The 12966-nt window shown below is 37.5% G+C and overlaps 1 protein-coding gene across 2 annotated transcripts in view; it reads right to left on the bottom strand.

Annotated features, from left to right (window-relative positions):
• Positions 1-3510: 3510 nt before the first annotated feature.
• The window catches only part of LOC112048663 (1-phosphatidylinositol 4,5-bisphosphate phosphodiesterase gamma-1), a 29850-nt gene continuing 20394 nt past the window's right edge, over positions 3511-12966 (bottom strand). For both annotated transcript variants that reach the window (XM_052890811.1, XM_052890810.1), the window contains exons 11-14: positions 12500-12565; positions 11460-11651; positions 10116-10932; positions 3511-9725 (exon numbers count right to left, since the gene is read on the bottom strand). In XM_052890811.1, the coding sequence (XP_052746771.1) occupies positions 9478-9725; positions 10116-10932; positions 11460-11651; positions 12500-12565 (1323 nt within the window). In that variant the 3' untranslated portion in view covers positions 3511-9477. The remainder of the gene's footprint in view (positions 9726-10115; positions 10933-11459; positions 11652-12499; positions 12566-12966) is intronic.

Below are 12966 nucleotides of genomic sequence, written 5' to 3'. Positions count from 1 at the left end.
TCTGTTTGCCGCTAAAGATCAGATCCTGATCAGATGTGCAGAATGAACCTAATGAGTGAACATAATGGACAATGGTGCATTTTGGATCTACTTTTAATCCAAAATTACCATTTTCCCTCTACTTATATGTATTTAGTGTAATTGTTAATTGTTTCAACTGCTTTCAATACCAAATGTAAGCCAATTCATGGTATAATTTATGTAAAATACTTTCTACTCGTATATTGGATAGTAGGCATACAGTACGAATATAATAATTAACTACACTACACTACATTTATTATACATACTAGAGAACGCCCGCGACTTCGTTCGCGTGAAAGTCGTTGTAAACTTTCAACTACCCTTATCCTACCCTACCCTAACCTACCTCTACCCTACCCCAACCCTACCCTACCACTACCCTACCCCTATCCTACACTACCCCTACCCTACCCCTAACCTTACCCCTACCCTACCCCTACCCTACTCATTAAGGCTGCACTTCTTTATTTATTCCTCCCACCGCGAGTCGCGTCGAGCGCGGCAACCTTTACACAAAAATAATCCTTGAAGTCCTTAAAGCATGAATTAGTATTCACGCGCGATGGCTTAGCGTATTTCATGTATAACTTTGGTGTTTCTTTAACGATTTTTATGATTCTTTTTTTATTGTATTGGTAACAATGTTAACTTTCTTATTAGGGATGAGTGATGAGTGTTATATACATAAGAGTAGACAAATATAATTAGAAAGCTCCGAACTGCTAAGCTATCGGGAGTTACACGTGTTATTGTGAGTCAACCATAAAAGATCGACATATATATGCTGTTGTGATTTTATAGATAATTTTAAGGAAAACATTTCCGTCATACATGATTTCTATGTAGCTTTAACCATTAAGGCTGTACACGCGACGGAAGCTTAAAAAATTGAGTAACTTCTCCCGTTTTCTCAACATTTCTCTTCACTGCTCTGCTCCTATTGATCGTAGCGTAATGAAAAGTATACTATAACCTGCCCAGGAGTATGTTGAATAATTGTACCAAGTTTTGTTAAAATCCGTTAAGTAGTTTTTGTTTCTATAAAGAACATACAGACAGACAGACAGACAGACAAAAATTTTACTGATTGCATTTTTGGCATCAGTATCGATCACTAATCACCCCCTGATAGTTATTTTGGAAATATATTTCATGTACAGAATTGACCTCACTACAGATTTATTATAAGTATATATTATATGCGCATTAAAACTATTTCGAAACAGCATAACAAGGACGAGGACAGTTTTAGAACTTGAATTTGTGTGGAAAAAATGATCTGGTAAACCAAAAACAACCATTGTAATGGTGATGAAATTTGTAAATACATAAGTTCGTTCATTCATGGATTACATATGTAAAAGTTGTATATATCAGAAGACGGTTTAGCTTTGAATGTTGTAGTGATGTGACAGTACAAACTCATTTGTGTGTGTAAACTAAAATACATATTGCTAAACTATTTAAAACAGTATTTTACATGGCTCCCCCGTGAATGAAATGTTTCACAAAAGAAAGAAAAAATCCTGTTATTTATAGCTTTCGGACTTCCCTCGATTTCTCTTCAGAAGTTTATGTCCTAATAAATTGTAAGTATACATTTTTGATTTAGCTTATATTCTAAATGTATGCAAATGAGTGGTCAGCAATTATGTTATTAAATCAATCAACTGACAAAACAAATGTTATAATTAAATAGATAAGGCAAAATAGATATTTGCAAGTATAAACTGAATTTGTTTCAAGTACTTCATATTTTATTGTACGAGCACAATACACTCATCGATTTCACCTTAGAACTAATAAATAAGTAGTAAATTCTCATTAGATCCTAAGTTTCAATATGTAAAATCTTAAAATGTATTACATAAAAATATAACATTCACAAAATACTTATGATGTTTTGATCAATGAATAATAAATTAACTTTGCTTTTTTTAACGACCTCCATAAAAAAAACTGACGGTTTCTATACATCATACCGGAACGCCGATATGGTGGTATATATGGCCCTGGTCTACTCTAACCACCCGGCAATTAATTTAATAATTAACTACTACCGACCGTGTAATAAATTTATTAATCATCACTTTATCAGAAAAAGTTTGTCCCCAATGTGGACAAGCAAGGATCGTTGACTATAGAGGCTCAGTTTTACATTTTTTGAAAACTCATGATTGGTTCGTTTTCTTGTTTGTTAAGCTTGTTGGTAACAGAAAATGTAAAACAAAAATGTATAATAGCTTCAAATTCTGCTTTAATAGACCAGCAAACTTTTTGAGCACGAAGAGTGGATAGAAAAATGTTTTTTTTTCAAGACACATTTTATTTTTATTCAGGTCCTTATTTATACATCATATTATCATCTCGTTATCCATATACACATAATGTATGGGTTCCCGGGGCTGACGTTTTATTGACCGATGGGCATTCCCCTTTATTAGAAGAAAGTAAAGCTCAGTATTTCGTAGCCCGATCTAGGTACCAACCCAGGATGTCGTGACCCAAAGCCACATAGACTAACCAACACACCAACGAGGAAATACACAATATGTTGAGTGAATTTTAGTTATATATTTTTTTTCATTTCGGTTAGGTTATAAAAACAAAGTTAATTTAGTATCTCTTGTACATAAAGGACACTTTTTTCCAATATGATGTACCTAATTATAAAAGTTCGTATATACGCCCATCATAATTGGAGGAAAAGGGAAATATTAGTCAATTAAACTTACCCACAAATTAGTCGATTACGAAAAACATTAAATGAAAAACTTGATAGTAATATCAATTAACAAGGGAGCAACTTCAAATATATCAAGTAAAACCAACAGTATATAATTTGTTATAAAGTTGATCGAACGAACGAATATTTGAAACTGATAGTAGAGGACCTTTCTAGAAAGTATTTATACAGAGAAAAACGTCAATAAGACAAAATTATAGGCAATTTTCTAAAATTGAGACCATTCAATACAAAGGCTGCGACGATTCGGTGGCCGCGTTAGCAAAGGACGCTTCTACAAGTGGAGCGGAATATAATAAATCTGTAGATCCATAGAGTACTTGGATTCGATCTGTGAGTCGACCTCGAAACAATAGGGATGATGACAGTTTATTAAATCTATACTATTAATATTATAAATGCGAAAGTCTGTCTGTCTGTTACCATTTCACGGCTAAACGGCTAAACCGATAAAGATGAATGTTGGTGTGAACGTAAATGGGACCTTGGAGCAAAACATGGGATACATTTTGACCCTAAAATAATAATAGAAGGGGATGAAATAATGGTTGAAAGTTTGTATGGAAAGTCCTTCATTTTTAGAGTTACTCTTTTAATTGTTTATCCTACTAATATTATAAACGCGAAAGTTTGTATGGATGTTTGTTACTCTTAAACGCCGAAACTACTAAACCGATTTTGTTGAAATTTGGAATGGAAATAGATATTACTCTGGTTTAACACATAAGTTACTTTTTATCCCGGAAAAATCCATGGTTCCCGAGGGATTTGCGAAAAACTAAATTCCACGCGGACGAACTCGCGGGCGTCCGCTAGTGTATCATAAAAATCAATATATTAAAACCTAGTCATCATCACTATTCTGGATTTTAAATTTGCTCAGGTCCAGTCTGGTGGTATGCATGTTTTTTTGCAACTAGAAAATTTCCAGAATACATTTTTTATGAAAAATACATACATGTACAAGGATGTTTTCTTTAGTCCCGATTATTGTGGTGGCTAGACTGCCCCGCTGGGCCCGGCTGGTTATAAATAGTTAATTTGTTATTCCACTGTATACGATTCACGTCGCTTGTTTTCGCTGAATAACAATCTCGGAAAACGTGTTCGATATCGAATTGGTAAACAAATTATTCCAGAGTTAAGTCACGGTCATATTGATTTGCTATACCTATAGATACTGCTTTTTTTATTGTTTACAAGTTAGCCCTTGACTACAATCTCACCTGATGGTAAGTGATGATGCAATCTAAGATGGAAGCGGGCTAACTTGTTAGGAGGAGGATGAAAATCCATACCCCTTTCGTTCGCTACCGGAACGCTAAATCGCTTGGCGTACGACCGAAGTCTCTTACCAGCCAGACCTTGACTAATTAGGAAAATCTCAGTCCTCACATATTTCGGACCCGGTTGAATGTATTATCTAGTTCTTCGGCTATGTTGAATCACTCATACCTTTTTATATTAAGTTTTCGATTTTACTTTTAACCATAATAACATGACTTAAGACATAAGACATAACTTGACGTATCAAAAGTAAACTTAGCGTACATATAAATAAATGAATTTTGACTTTAACTTTGATTTTTATTATTATTTTAACACAATACATTTTTTTTTCTAATATGATGACATAGTGTAAGCCCTCATTTGCACGAGAGTTTTTTAATGAACGTTAAAAAAGCGTTCAAATACAACAAATTCATTCCCAAGAATACGTTCACACGATAAAGTTTTTAAAACACGACGCTTTTTTTCGAGCAGTATTGTACTTACTTATTAAGTACGTACGTACTTAATTGAACGCTTTTTTAACGTCCGTTAAAAAAACTCTCGTGCGAATGGGGGCTACGTGATGACGCAAAGATTTGTCTTGATATGTGACTCTTTTAGGTGTAAAAGTTACTATAGTAAAGCCAAACTAGATGTGCAGTGTTTATCAACAAACAAATTAAAAATGAGGGTATACATAGCTAGTCTTTTTTAAAAATAATAATTAAAAAAAATAACTTATTAAATTTGATTAATAAGCTTAGAAAATTTATATATGATATATAACTTTTATAAAAAAAAAAAAAAACAATTAATAATAATTAATAAATATAAATAATTAATAAACATAAATAAATAATTAACAAATAAATAAAATTGAAGTGTCTGTCTGTGAGTTCACGATTGTTACTCTATACTAAAACACAATCAAGCTTATTTATGATTTTTGGTCTGTCTGTTTGAGCTAATTTTAAATAGGTATGAAATGACATATGTTTCCTACCTTCATTTTTAATTTGTTTGTTGAACTTTCCAGATACAGCTTGGCTTTCAAGTAGCTTATTTCATATTAAAAAATATATATATCAGATATATCAGATATGTGTTTTTAAGCATGACTAATATTTCCAGTTTTCCGTACGATTAAGCTAAAAACCCTGTGTTGGGAAGGAGGGTGAACCCAACGGAACGGTTAGGGATAGAAGTAGTGCACTCCTCCTTAATTGAAACCCCTGCTATGTAGCGAATAAGGCTTCGGTATAGTGGATATGAGGCTACACAGAAAAACAACGATATTTTATACTAGAGATATGGCACTAGCGCATCAAAACTGAGCCGGACAAATGTGCAATTGTCTTCATTTCATTTAGTCGCTTATAACAAGTAATACCTAAATATTGTTTACAATGTCGAGTTGTGTGTTCAGGAAGTGTAAAAATTACAGAAAAAAGTATGTCAACACAAAATAGTGCATTGTGTGCGCTCAGCGGAGTAGCAAAATTCAGATCACTTTTTGCTGTGACTCTGTAGGCACGTAACATATCAATAGTTTAAAACATCGTTGTTAAAAAAATAACAAACCTGCGTGTAAAGTACAATAAAACAATCTCATTTATATAATTTCCAAATATGTATAGAATTAAGAAAATCTAATTTACACTAATACAATAAATATTAAAAATATGTTTTATTATTTGACGGCACTAATCTCTCGATCCACCCAGTGGTCGGATTTGAAAAACATTTGCATTTGACAGATCAATCATCAAAGAATCGAGGTGACTCTAAATCGTATCAAAAATTTTCACTTACATTTACGAAAATATAAATAACGCTATTTCGTAGATTTTTGAATTATCGCTAACATTCTATGCTCATATCACACATATCAAAGTTACCACCTCTGTGATATAGCACTAAAAAACCACAACCCTAATTATATACAGGGTGTCCCATAAATATTACGACACACTTTACAGGTTGATAGCTGACATCAAGGCCTACTAAACTCTATGCTAATATTATAAAGCTGAAGAGTTTGTTTGTTTGTTTGAACGCGCTAACCTCAGTAAGCCTAAGTAATAAAAAAGTCTGTAGTTTTTTCCGCACCGCTGAAAGCAAAAAGTATATAACCATTTATTCTTTGTATCATCCAATCTACCAAATCTAATCAATTCCAATGACGCTGTAGTAACTGCAAATTTAGCTCCCCTAAGTCCACTGACTCCATCGGTCCCGTATCTGTAAACTAAGGTCCAAGTCACACAGCATAACAAACAATCACAGAGACTCTATCCCCACATTATTGGACCGTTTACTGTGGACTCAATAAGGAGTCTACAGTAAATATAGAATCAGAAAAAACTCAAAGATGTACGAAATGGCTCTATGTACCTACGTACGTCTACATATTTTATATATATAAAACATTTTATAAAAATATTTTTTAACCATTTTATAGCAAAAAAGGCGTACTTATCTTTTACTCTATTTTGTTTCGTAAAACACACCAAAAAGATATTTCAATTTCTTTTGTAATATAGTTAAAATTTTATTTACCATAACATCAAGTTACGAGTAAGTTATAATAATTATTAATATTATCTAGTGGATCCGAGTATGTATCGTTAGTTTTAATTTAAGAGTTAATCATAACATGTATTTTCGAGTAACAATTTAGTTTAGCTTTAAACTACACTGAACAAGAAACCTTCAAAATAGCACCAACCAAGAATCCCTCTCAGTAGCACCAACCAAGAATCCCTCAAAGTTGCACCGGCCAAGAATCTCCCAAAATAGCACCGAACAAGAATCCCTCAGAATAGTAACAACAACACGTACATTTTATTACTACACAAAATTAATTTCGCTTAGTGGGCGGTTTTGTAAAGAAAAGAAAATACACTCGCAAATGTGGTAGTAAAAATAACTACTCATTAATCAGAGAAAAACTAATTATTGTATATAATGTTTAAGTGTTTAATGTTAAGAGCCGGCCAGTGGATATGACTTCTGCCTCCGATTTCGGACGCTGTGGGTTCGAATCCGTTCGGGGCATGCACCTCCATGCAATATGGGTTGATAATGATGATAATATTTAAGTAATTTAAAATCATTGTTTAAAATCAAAGATTATTGTTTTTATATAGAGAAATTTATGCTTTTAAAGAGTAAGGAAGTGATTTTAATATATAATAAAACATAACATGGATATCTGTGTGTAAGTTTGTGGTATCATAGTTGCGAAACGGATGGGCAGACTTCTATGCGGATATTATTATAAAAGGTGGCTTAATCGTAATTTGTTATTTGTTACATTTTCTCAAAATTGGCGTAATCATTTGAATGGAAGATTCGTTTATTTTCGGGTACTAGGCGAATGATTGCGAGTGTATTATCTTACATCACAAATCTTCAACTCCTTTTGTCACTCAAAAAATTTTCATTAATTTTATGAGTATATTAAGATACGTGGACGCCTATAGATCCTTTTTATACTTATTTACTACAGAACCAACAAATGAGTATTGTGCGAATCGTAAAATACGAAAATGTTGCAATAATTAGAAAAGTGGACGCTACTTTAAAGTGATTTGTTACTATACTGACATATACATAAATATTGTTAGTACGTGATTTATACAAGATGAAAACGTTAGCCAGTAAAGAGCCATAAAAGTTGTTGCGCAAAAGTTAGATATATAATGTAAAGTGTATATAAATTAGCGTATATAATAATAAATGCTCTCACTCGAATATAACCTGTTTCTTTTCTTGTAAATAGTTTAGTTGAAACAGAATACAATATACCTAAGTAATTAGAATATAGCAGACAAAAATCGTCAATATTACGCCTAAGTTTGGATAATAATAATTACAATTATTATTTATTACGAGTATAAACGTTAAATTTCTTATAATGATTAAAAACATATGAAAATGCAACATTTCAATTGTTTGTGAATAGGAATCATGATAAACAAACGCGAGATCTATGTCGCCTTAATCTTAGTCAAATTCGTATAAAAAGTCAAGTTAAGAGTCGAGAAATTTTCATAACCTATAGTTTGTTCAATGCAGGGTAGTGATCTCGACAGGTCAACGCGTATAAAGTTTTATATTATTTTCTTTAAAAATGTCTGACGGCTAATGTCGTAATTGATCCCAACCATCGACCTCTTATAATAAAAACACGCACAAATAGACAAATAGAAAATTTCACTTAAAACTGGCCAATTTTGCTTTGACAGTTTTAGAATTATTGGTAAAGAAAATTATACCTAAACGCCTTTAAATATAGTCCAATATTCAATAAAATTCCAAATTCAGAGCAAATTCAACCTTAAGGCTTGAGTTTAAGGTTAAATTTGCAAATGCGACTACTTGAATTGAATGCCAAGATGTTGTGTTACCAAGACGTTTTTTGGTCGCTTATTGTGCATCCACTTTTTAATGGGAGATCGATGGTCCAAAAATAGGGAAGAACCATGCGACGCTGAAAATCATACTCACTGAAGTTTTTAGATTTTAGTAAATCATGTCAATTTTTAATTTTAATATAAATAGATTGAGAATGCCTTGAGAATACTAGGACCGGAGAACCGATAATCAGTATTTACTAATAAAGTTCATTCCCTATTCGCATCTAAGACACCTGCCAGACACACTATCCTACATTGAATCTATTATAGTCATAAGTAGGCCTTACATGCGACCCAAGACATTTATCTCGTGAAGACAAAATGACATACTGTCGACCAATAAGTAATTAAGTATAGAAAATGCGCTTCAATAGCTCAATGGTAAAAAATCGAGAGGTGGTGGTTCGATCCCCGTTCGGTAGGCAATTGACGTGCCCACTCCTAACAGTAATTTCTGACTAATTGGAGGAGAATGGGAAAACTGGTCATATTGAAAAGATATGGCAAATATTCTTTTAAAAAAAACCGAAAGAGCGATATTTCCGGTCCAGCCGCCATTGGTCGATTGTGTTTTTCTTTTTCAGAATATTTGGCATAACATGTATGTAAGTGATCTGTTTTCCTGTTCCTCACCAATTTGTCAGAAAGACTGTTTTAGTAAATACGACATTATGTATCCAGCGAGCCTATTATGTATCTCGGTGTACCATCCAATTAATGAGTCACTACATCGATTTTCATCGTATATTCGTCTTAGTGATCATCTAAATCTATGGGCTACTAATAAGACTTTATTAATTTTACTTTACGTAAAATGACGATAGTTATGTCATTTCGTTGAAAACACAATGTCAGATGATTGCAGAAACTAAAAAACGATGAAAAACGATGCAGTGACTGATTGTTTGAATGGTACACCGCGTTACATAATAACTCTTCAGGGCGGGGATCGAAGCAAGTTTACCGTGGAGTTATTGTGGCTTTAAATTTTGTCTCTTCACGATATTTATGTCGTTAGTCTCCCGTGGCGAAGGCGGCGTGGACGAGTAGGGAAGATACCTCCAGCGGCTCCGAATACCCGTTCAAGAGGGGCACGCTACGGTAGCCGGGGCGTAAGCAGGTCAACGGGTAGGTGGCCTGGCCGATCACGTTGGGGTCCCCGAACACGTCCTCGTCCAGCACGGCGAACCGGAGCAGTGCCAACTCGGGGAACGACACCGTGAACTCCGCCATCTCGTTCCATATAGGGTTGATGAAGTTGCCTGCGAGAATTAAAGATATAGTACTAATACTACTCTGCAAGCCAGTTAAATAAAAAAAAATATTTTAGGATTAAACCTACTTTAAAAGTACTTTTAAAAGGTTAAATTGGCAAGAAACCCAGTTAATTTTTTTATGTATGTATACGGGTATACAAATATATAAAGACATATTGTCGATCAACAACAATATTGATCTCTTTTGTCTTGTCGTAAGGAAAGATAGTTTTACTATTTGGTTACTCATTGTTTTGTCAAGCAATTTTCAAAGATAGAGGTACTAACATGTAGGTTTTGCTTGCTGCTTGCTGAGATAGCAGATTTTTTTGCTATCTCTTAGCAAGCAGGGGAGGATGTCTGCCGGTAGAGATATAACAAGCGGTGAAGACTCACTGATGGGCCGGGTGGTGAGCTTGACCCCGCTGTCGTAGTCGGCGCCGATGACCTCCACCTCGACGCGCGGCCCGCGGCTCGCCTTGACCAGGTGGCGCGCCGCGACGACGCACACGCGCACGGCCAGCGGCCGCGCCAGCCGCGCCACGGACGCGCGCTCGGCGGGCGCGTAGCCGTCCGCCAGCATCGCCTCCGGCTTCAGCACGTACCCGCAGCCGCCGTTGGCGCGGAACTTGCCCACGTTGATCTGCATCGCGCGGTCCGGCGTCTGGTAGTTGAGCGCCACCATCTGGCAGCCGACGTTCCAGAACTGCACCGGGTCGTAGTTGGACGAGTCGATGCGCTGCCCCTTGGGGTACACGCGGCTGAGCTGCGCGCGGTGGTAGCGCAGGAAGAAGGCGAGCTCCTGCTGGCACATGAGCCGCTCGGCCTTCGTCTCAGGGAACGACGACATCTCGGCGCAGACGGGGCCGCGCGCGAGCCGCTCGCGGTCGAACGCGACGGAGCGGCAGTACACGACGAGGTCAGACATCTCCTTGGCGACGCGCAGCGCGCGCTCCATCTTCTTGTGTCGGCGCGACTTCTCGTCGGCGCTCTGCGCGGCCTCTTTGATCGCCGCGAGCCACTCGAAGGCGACCTCGCGACTCGGCGCCGCCATGTCGAAGGGCGCGCAGGCGGCGGGGCTCTGCACGCGCACGATCCAGCGCGCGACGCCGCCGCCCTGCTCCGCCAGCACGAGCTCCACCACGGCGCCGACCACGTCCACGGCGCCCTTCTGCATCGAGCCCAGCACGGCCGCGTCGCTCTCCAGGCTCGGCTGCGAACACGTCACTGTTTGTGCAAGGCTTTCCCGGCTGAACGTCGGTGTCGATGCGCGGCCATGGTAGGATAGCTAATCTGTCATTTGTAGTTTTGTAACCAACGTAATGGGGGCATGTACAAAACGCACACATATACAGCGTATTTTATGTCACTAACAAAACTCTTTACATAATTAGTAAACTTTACGTCTTCAGTAAAAAATTAAAATGAAAAATCTTTATTTACTAAGTCTTACAAACAAGTAGCAAGGGCCCCTGTACTACACAAAACAAGTAAATAGCGTGCACTACGGAAGACTTTCAGAGTCGAGATACTAGGGACGCCTTGTTGCGTCCAGTTAACGCGCGAACTCTAGAACGAGCGCGCGTTAAACTCTATGTTTCATACTGAATGCTCGCGCGTAATACGCGCCTTGTGGACGCAACGGTCGCGCGTAATACGCGCGAGAGAATCGCGGCGATTTCACCCTTTCTGGACAAGGTCTAAAGCGTCAGTTTGAGCCGATACACCGCGTCCACTCACGAGGTCGGGCAGGTGCGGCGCCTCGATCTCCTGCACGTAATTGGCGGGGAACCACTGGCGGCGCCGCCCGCCGTAGTCGCCGCGCCACCAGCCCTCGTCCGGCTTGTCCACGTTGGTGATGATGGCGTGCTTGCAGAACGACAGCTCGTCCTCCTGCCGCGCGCGGTAGTCGTACAGCGCCTTCACCGTCACCTGCCACACGCAGCCTGTATCAGTACCAGGAGCGTAGCTACCGCCGTATCAATAGGCCGTACAGACTACTGTAGTATTTCAGTCGAGTACGAACAATTATTGGGCAGTAAATCCAAAAGTTGTTCGTACTCGACTTAAATACTAAAGTAGTCCGAACTAGGCCTCACGTGTGAAAGCAAAAGATAGTAAAATATCCTACTTAGTCTGGTGCTTCCCGAAAATTAAACAACCAAAATCTGAACCTTACCCTTCATTACTATGAGTACTTTGGTACTCATTTACATAGTAATGTTTGTTGTAACATACACAGGATGTATATATTTTTTTTGGTTTGTGAGTGAAAAATAATTGGGAACTTTTTGGGAGATTTTTCGCGATTTGCCGCTCGTCTATTGGGTTCCCCAAATAATTTTGGTACCGGGCCCCTACAAGCCACGCCATAAAGTTTGAAACTCTATTACGTGGTTATCTATACTTTATACTTTAACATTATAAAAAGTTATAATTACTGGTAATGTAGAGGAAATTAAATAAAAATTACCCATAGTATTTGTATTTCAAGCTATGTAGCTAGTATTTTATATTTCATTCCCATATTCTCATGGTAACAGGAACCATCCAAAACCAATCTCCTCCCAGACGAGAATCCGTTGAAGCTAGAGTCTTGTCACTTCTTGCCCGGGATGCAATCTAAGATGGAAGCGGGCTAACTTGTTGAGAGTAGGGTGAAATCCAGACTCCTTTCGGTTTCTGCACGACATCGTACCGGAACGCTAAATCGCGTGGCGGTACGTCTTTATCGGTTATGTGGTAACTAGCCAAGGCCGAAACCTCCCACCAGCCAATACCTTGGAAGAGAACGCCGCGGGGTCCATATAGCCGGGCGTGCCGTACACTGGCCCGTCGTCTGCGTCCTGTGACATAAAAACAGTGTTTTATTTTTCAATATAAATATAAATATAAATATACTTAAACAATACACATCACTATCTATCCCCAAAGTAAGCATACAGAGTAGCTTGTGTTATGGGTGCTAAGATAGTTGATATTATAATAATATTAATATGTATACAATTATATACTACATATAAATACTTATATAATGTATAAATACACACAGACACTGGAAAACACCCATGCTCATTACACAAATATTTTCCAGTTGTGGGAATCGAACCCACGGCCGTGGATGCAGAAAGCAGGGTCACTACCCACTGCGCCACGCGGCCGTCTATTTGGCTTAGCAATACATTTACCCAATTATCTACTTATAATAAATCTGTAGAGAGGTCAATTCTGTACATGAAATATATTT

This window comes from Bicyclus anynana, chromosome Z (assembly GCF_947172395.1).
Source record: "Bicyclus anynana chromosome Z, ilBicAnyn1.1, whole genome shotgun sequence".
Classification (NCBI taxonomy): Eukaryota; Metazoa; Arthropoda; class Insecta; order Lepidoptera; family Nymphalidae; genus Bicyclus; species Bicyclus anynana.
Note: the sequence above shows the minus strand (reverse complement) of the source record. Positions and strands in the feature narration are given on the sequence as shown.